Raw genomic sequence first — 7,620 nt, 5'->3', positions numbered from 1 at the left:
TAGAAAATCTCATCCCCTCTAGTTTACACAATTGTTTTTTTTTTTTTTAAAATTAAAAATTAAAAAAAGCCCTTCTTTCTTATATGGTTTAGGGTTCGTTGGAACTTGTATAGAAAGTGGAAAAGCTTGTAAACACTCGTATACCTAGAAAACTATTTCCCCAGCTTTGTTTTCCACCATAAATCCAATCCAATAAATTGTCAATATATGGCAGAGGCAATATCATCAACCTTGGATTCTGACTTGGCATGGCTCCGAGGCAACGTTCTAGATTTGATACTAGAAAAGTTGATATTGATTTCCGACTTTATCTGGTTTGGCGCAGTTTGCAAGCTTTGAGAATCTGTACGTAGCTTTGGATATCGGGAGTGCAATTTTCTCAACTTTATCAGTATATGGATTGTTAAAAACACGGCTTGTTCTATTCATCATGTATATCGGGAGTGCAACTTCGTAGCGGATAAATGAGCTGAATTGGGTTCATGTCTTAAGTTGGGTTTGTCAACCTTTCATGACCCTCCTGACAGTATTAGACCCTTTTCTTAGTAAAGATTTACTTGGAGTCTGTAGGCCTTGAGCCATTGTTTAATTTCTTTGTTGGGCGTTAGCCTCGTTTCTTCACCAAATTTTTTTTTTTTTTTTGAAGAAATAGCTCTAGTCCAATGGACTAAAGGGGTATTTCAGCCCCAAACCGTAAAATGATACTAGCCTCTTGGCACATGCTTGCGCATGTGCCAATTGGTTTTCTTCTTTTTTTAAAAAATTAAGAAAAGATAACATGGGTAGTTATGTTCCATAAAAGTAGGACCTATTATCTGATTTTGTTTTTAATTTTAATTTTTTTAATTTGAAAAAAAGTGAATTTACCATATTATCCATATTTAATTAATAATTTCAATTCTTAATGTCTGAATTAACCAATGTCATTTTCTGGTATTTTGAATGTTTCACAATTCTCTGCATTTTGCTTTATATATATATATATATTACAAAATTGTATATTCAAAGAGTATAGCCGGGCGGCTATACTCGCCCAATATATTAGAATATTTTAAAAGTATAGCCACTCGGCTATACGCTTGAAATGTTAATATATTCGAATATTTTAAGAGTATAGCCGTGTGGCTATACTCTTTAAATATGTTCGAACCGAACACGAAGCTTGCACTCGCGGAGGACGGAGGTTGCAGTCGAAGTTTCGCTTCTCTATCAACTTAAGCTTCGATTTGTTTTCTTCGGTTTCGGCTGCTTCGTCCTCCGGGTTTGGCACCGAAAAAAGACCCAACATGCCTAGGAGGCCCGCCCAACCGCATAGCGCCCGCCTAGCCACAGAGGACGGAGGTTGCAGTCGAAGTTTCGCTTCTCCATCAACTCAAGCTTCGATTTGTTTTCTTCGGTTTCGGCTGCTTCGTACTCTGGGTTCGGCCCGCCTAGGAGGCCCGCCCAGCAGCCTAGCGCCTGCCCAGCCGCCTAGCCCCCTAGCGCCAGCCTAGCCTCCTAGCCGCCATCCTAGGCCGATTTTTTAGAGTCTAAAGCACAAGATGCCGAGGATAGACTCAAAACGGTTGCCTCTCAGGCTCATAAGGTCATGCACTGATGTATTCAATCCATCTTTGGTCTATGGCTATGAATGTGTGATGTTATTAGTGTGGTGTTCATTTTGCCATTGGCTTCTTTCTCTTTGCTTTCAGATGGCTGACATTGTTACAGAGCAATGGATTCAAATTCAGCGGCTTTAAGATGCTCTTCATATTACGCAAGTAAGTTTTTTCTGCTTGAAACTGGCGTCAGGTTCTCTATTTGCTAAATTCATAAGTTTTGTTGACTCACTAATATTTGCTAGTTTCTTCTTGGTTGGACTGCTTTTCATTCTTTGGATATTGCATTTCTGTTATAGATTTTGACATTTGATCATGCCCTCTTGTTTGCTGAGAGAAAAAAAAAAAAAAAAGAAGAAGAAGAAGAAAGATTTGTCTCCTCCTCCTGTTGCATAGGAACCCAAAACAAACCCACCAAAGAACATTATTTTTAAATTTAAAAAAAAAGAAAAAAAAAGAAAGAAAGAGATATTACACCACCTCCAGTGAAAAATCTAATTCATTTAAGCTTTTATATTTGTTCTTGTATCAGCATCTGTGTTTCTGTTGTGTGAACTCCACCTCAACTCCAAAGAAAACAAATATAAAAAAATTAGAGGGTGCATTTGCTAACGCATGGGTTGTGAATCTCTTAATTATATTGAACTTTTCAAACTGACTTCAAAAGCACCAGATTAACATACCAACATGAAATATCGTTTATGGAGCCTCCATTAGTGTAAAAGGACTGTGACTTCATTAGCTGAAAATGCTTTAGAAGAAGGATAGACCTCGAGTTCATTGACATCCCTTTCACTATAAAAACCAGGCTTTTAAGGTTGAGGCAATGACCCTTCAATTTTGAAACATAGCAAAGATTATTCAGCAAACATTTCCAATTTTGAAGGATTCAGAAGATGACAAATATTTTAATCTGATCTCTTAACAATTTGTGTCTAACAATGGCTAATATGCCGTTAGAGAAACAGATATAGAGGTGTGCATATCACTGTGCTGGTTGTAACATTTGGCTAATATGTACCTACAGGAACTATGAACATGTCTGTTTTCTAACTGTCCAGCATTTAGTCCCATATAGCATGGCTGGTCTAACAGATGTTCTACAAATCGGTAATAACACTCTTAAATCCTTTCACTGGAAGTGCCATTCGCCTACCGTCAGTCACGAAAGTCCCACGGTTGTTTATTAGACCTGAAAGGTACATTAGGAAGGTTGTATTGTCTACTGACCCTTATTTGTTTCCAAATGATTATGAAGCTCTGGTAATCTATGATCATTCTGAAAAAATAGCCCATCTTAAGTTAAGGGGTGTTTCAACCAAAAAACAAAAGAAAAAGTCGGGGAAAAAAAAAAGTCGGGGGATGATGGTTGGACTCACATAGCCACAGATAGTAGGAGCCAATTCTCTGATGTAATTCATTATAAAGGCCAGTTTCTAGTTGTTAGCTATGATGGATCGGTTTTTTCTATCAATGTCAACGATGCAACTACTGAACCTTATATAAACAAAGTGGTAAAACAGGCTCCACTATTTGGACTTGGACCTTACCTTGTCGAATCGTCCCGTGGAGAGCTATTGCTCATTATGAAGTTTGAAGGTTCTGATTTTCATCTTAGGATGACCGTGCGCGTTAAGGTTTTCAAACTGCTATGTGCTTGTGGGGATAGACCAGAATGCGTTGAGGAGATTGAGAGTATTGGCAGTGATGCTTTGTTTTTGGGTGAAGTTGAGTCCATGTGTGTGTCCGCATTAGACTTCCTGGGGTGTCAACCAAATTGCATATACTTCACTACATCATATTGGGGAATAGCTGAAGGGCCTCTTGACATGGCTGCCTTCAACTTGGCACCCAGAAGAAGGGAAACCCATTATTTCTCCTCCAGTCGTTTAACCAAGAGGATGCCATCATCAGTCTGTATTTTGCCCACCGTGGGGTTAAAGCCTTGAAGCTGAGGCATCAGACGTTAAACACAACTGCTACAGAAAATGTGATTCAAATTTATAAAAAAATATGGATTCCCATTACAATTGACTTTCAAGAAAATATGTTTCATAGTATTCCTACTTCAACTTGTAGCACTTTATCTCATTCTCAGCAATGAACATTTAACAAATCCCACATCTACCACAACATCAAAGGACAGACCAAACAGGAGAACGACAAAACTGATCATTCATTATCCAGATAGAAACAACAATCCCAATAAATTGATTCCTCATGAGGAAGAAAAGCGGTGTAAGAGACAGAATAAATGTGGAAAGCTGAATTTGCACTTTTGACTACCCCTGTTACATTCTATGCACAAGCAACCCATTTTGTGAGGAGTGCCAGNCTGCCATTGGCCTGGATCAATCAATGTGCATCTTCTTCTTCACAAAACTTGGTGTACTTTTCTGAGTCCATCAACTTTTTCACTTCACCGCTATCACTTATCTCGACTTTAATTATCCATCCATCCTCATATGGGCTTGAGTTGACCTAGTACAGAAAAATGGATCAAACATTACCACAGGGAAAACATATGGGGGTGGAATCTTTGATGTGTCTGTAATGAATTGATGTTCATAGAGGATGCATAATCCAACAAATTATGCAAAACTTCAGCAGTTGAAAGGAATTCCATAAGCTGAAAGACTTTTGATGGTTTGGGATAACGCTTGAAGAGATAGTTACAAATTTCACAAAGGACCACAAACTTCAATTTAAGCCCACCTAATAGTTTATCCAAACATTGATTGTGTCAAAAATATTGGGGGTGGTTGAGCTTAAAACTGACATAATAATTTAATGACATTTTAACCATTAAAAGAAGAGATGAGTGTTTAACCATAAACAAGATACCTTTGTTTAGCCTTTCAATAGATTACCAAGTTGTCTTTTCATCAAAAAATGGGGCATCAACAATAACTAAAATGTTAGTTCTTAATTATGTTTCACTTATGCTACCATCTCCACAACTCTTAAATTACAAAAACTATATGTTCTCCACACTATTCAAATTCAGTCACACAAGTATTTATCAGCTAACCCCACTACTACCAAAAAAATTATGACTAATTATGAGATGGGAACTACTGACTTGAACAGAGAGAGAGAGATAGAGGTTCCATCTGTATGCAGTTATAACCAAGTCTAAGAGAAAATGCCACATGGAAGTCTACCACACATAAAACCTTCCCATAATTCTTTAGAAAATTTTGAGTTGGTAATGGTATCATCATGTAACTGAAGGAAACACTGCCTCACTGTTAAGCACATAACTCTAGACAACTTATAAATTGTAGCACTTATTCTTAGGATTTCACTAAAAATAATGCACAGGACGTTGCCACTACAGATTTAATACAAAACTAATTTCAGGATGTCTTTGACTACATAATTGAAAAATTATTTCAACTTTATATAACTCATGACATTAACAATAACCATTCTCAATTTTTTTCTACTTTGTTTTGGCCTGATATAAAGTAAGTCTTAGTTAAACAAAGACAAATAGCGAATTGTCTTTGTAATTCAGATATAAGGATACCAACGACAAAAGTAGGCAAAAAGCGCAGAAACACACCCAGCTGGCCTGTCTTTATGCAAGTATCATAACAATCCTAAAAATAACATAACCCAAGGGTACCTACCAAACCAGGGGAGTTGCCAAGCTCTTCATTGACTTCAATCACTTTTCCTGACACAGGAGAGTAAACATCACTTGTTGCCTTGACACTTTCAACCGCTCCAAAACCTTCACCCTGCTTCACAGCAGCCCCCACTTCAGGCAACTCAACATAAACAACATCACCTAAATGATCTTGAGCATGATCAGTTATTCCAACAGTTGCAGAGTTTCCATCGACTTTAACCCACTCATGAGAATCGGCATACTTAAGATCCTTCACAACTGCAAGTAAATGGAAATGTAAAAGATGAACCACCAGGAAGCTATGAATGTAACAAAATAAAAATTCACCAGTTCTGATAATATAATACCAGCTATCAATACAATAATAACAACTTCCTTCTGAGTTTGCGAACAGAACAATATTTCGAATTAGGTTCATATCTCATCAGATAATATTACTGGCCAAAACACTTTACAATACACTGAGTAAATAATAATCCCAAAGTTATACCATCTCAGATATTATTTGGCTTGGTTAAACAATTATAAGTCCATATCGAGACTTCATGTTCATGACACCCACTCTGAACTTGTTTTAATTGCAAGAGAAGAGACGACAAGAAATCCCATTTTTTTCATTCACAATGCACAGATATATTTATCTAGAGGCGACCTTGTAACTAGAACAAATGAAAATGAAAGCCTTGAACATGTATCTGTCAAAAACTAATGACAGTCACTCACGGCTGAAACTAAATTCTAGCCAAAGAGCAATAACTATACGATCATAATGCGCTGATTATTATACCTCACTGACATCAAATTTTGCAAAAGACGCAAAAACCCATTAATCTCTGGAAGATTAAATCCACAACCACATAATATCAAACCATTTGGCAAAAAGACGCACAACCCGTCAGGAAAAATCAGATCTTTAGTTGCAAAAGTCATAGATCAATCATTTTAACAAACCCAGAAATGAGATCCACATCTTCACCAATACCAAAACCAATGTCAGAAAAATCAACTTCTTATCAATCTAAGCATTGAATATAAAAATCACTAACAAACCACGTTCAAAAGTATTCGTCTTTCCAGAGGATCATTGTGGAACACATAAAGCAAATCAATAAAAGAAAAGTGATCCAGGAAAAGAGGGAAGCGGTAGGTTTGTATTAGCTTACCAGAAGCAAACCCTCTGTGGGTCACTTGAATTCTGAGGTAGGAAGCAGCCCTTGAAGCCCACAGCAACCTTGAAGCCATTTGTAAATCCAACAGCACTACCACTCTGTTCCTCTCTTTATATATAAACTACACTCGTTCTCTTTTCTCTTTTATATAGTGGGGTTGGTGGGTGTGGTTTTCTATTTGTTTCCACTTTCCCTATAATTAATTAGTCTAATTGGAAATAAATAGAAAATATTGAGCGAATATTTTGAGAAAATTTCTAGAAATTTAAAAAAGAAAAAGAAAAAGTTTGATATGAATATACGAGGTGGTCTGTCAATTTGTCAACAAACCCAATAAGGCCGAAGTTGGTGAGTGTCGCTGTGGCAGAGTGATACTGTCGAATTATTATTTAAAGGACACGTCACATGTTAATGGAACTTCCCTAAAACCATGGTCTATATGACACAAGTGGACATAATTTATAAATCTATTTTCAGTTTATGCCACTTGTGATTTTTTTTTGCTTTTCCTCCCCCCACAATGTTGCACTCTTTTGTTACTTCATTGGGATTAAGAACGATTCCTTGTACTGATTAGTCTAAAACATCTGTAAGACTTACCACTCACCACTTCATTCTGTGAAACTTTTCTTTTGTCGAATGATTTATAAATTCTTGTTTTATCTTCAAATGCAGTTCAAATTTGTTACATACTCTCAGGTGAACTCAAAATGTCTTTCTGCTGTTTGAAGATGGCTTCAGTCGAAGAAAACAATGATCAGTGACTGCATCATCGTTGTCCTGACCGAATCGACTTCTAAGTTGGTTAAGGGAATTGACAATCTAATAAGATAACATTATTTTGTGTACCTTCTTATCTAATTTTACTTGTGGGCGTGTAAAAGCTCAGGCAAACATTGCATAGACAATCATAAAGTGCTTATCCTCCAGTGGTTGCAAACATGGAGCTACCTTTAGTAACGTAGAGATATGAAGCTTGAGCATCCCTTAATGGATAATGCTTTGTGATGATCCTGATGAAGAGATGGATGTTAACAGCATCCGTTTTCGGATCCTGTTGTCTACAGCTGCAACCATTGTAGTTTTTTTCTTTCACAAGTTGTGTGCTGGGTTTACCAACAGAGATAGGGCACCCCCTTCACCTAAAACACTTTCTGACTTTTCTGAACCTACTTCAGTGGCTTATGTATTCAAAAATGCATGTGGTGATGCTTTT

General features: G+C 37.0%; 1 protein-coding gene across 1 annotated transcript; it reads right to left on the bottom strand.

The window, feature by feature from the left end:
• Positions 1-3,598: 3,598 nt before the first annotated feature.
• LOC117626766 (glycine cleavage system H protein 2, mitochondrial-like) lies at positions 3,599-6,541 on the bottom strand. Its single transcript, XM_034358602.1, has 3 exons — positions 6,399-6,541; positions 5,234-5,493; positions 3,599-4,079 (listed from the first exon to the last, which is right to left on the bottom strand). Exons 1-3 carry the CDS (start codon positions 6,475-6,477, stop codon positions 3,954-3,956), a joined length of 465 nt encoding a protein of 154 aa, XP_034214493.1. The 5' UTR covers positions 6,478-6,541; the 3' UTR covers positions 3,599-3,953.
• Between the last annotated feature and the right edge of the window lie 1,079 nt (positions 6,542-7,620).

The sequence above is a fragment of the Prunus dulcis genome, chromosome 4 (assembly GCF_902201215.1).
Source record: "Prunus dulcis chromosome 4, ALMONDv2, whole genome shotgun sequence".
NCBI classification, from domain to species: Eukaryota; Viridiplantae; Streptophyta; class Magnoliopsida; order Rosales; family Rosaceae; genus Prunus; species Prunus dulcis.
The sequence above is the reverse complement of the archived record's forward strand: the minus strand, read 5'-3'. Positions and strand labels throughout refer to the sequence as shown.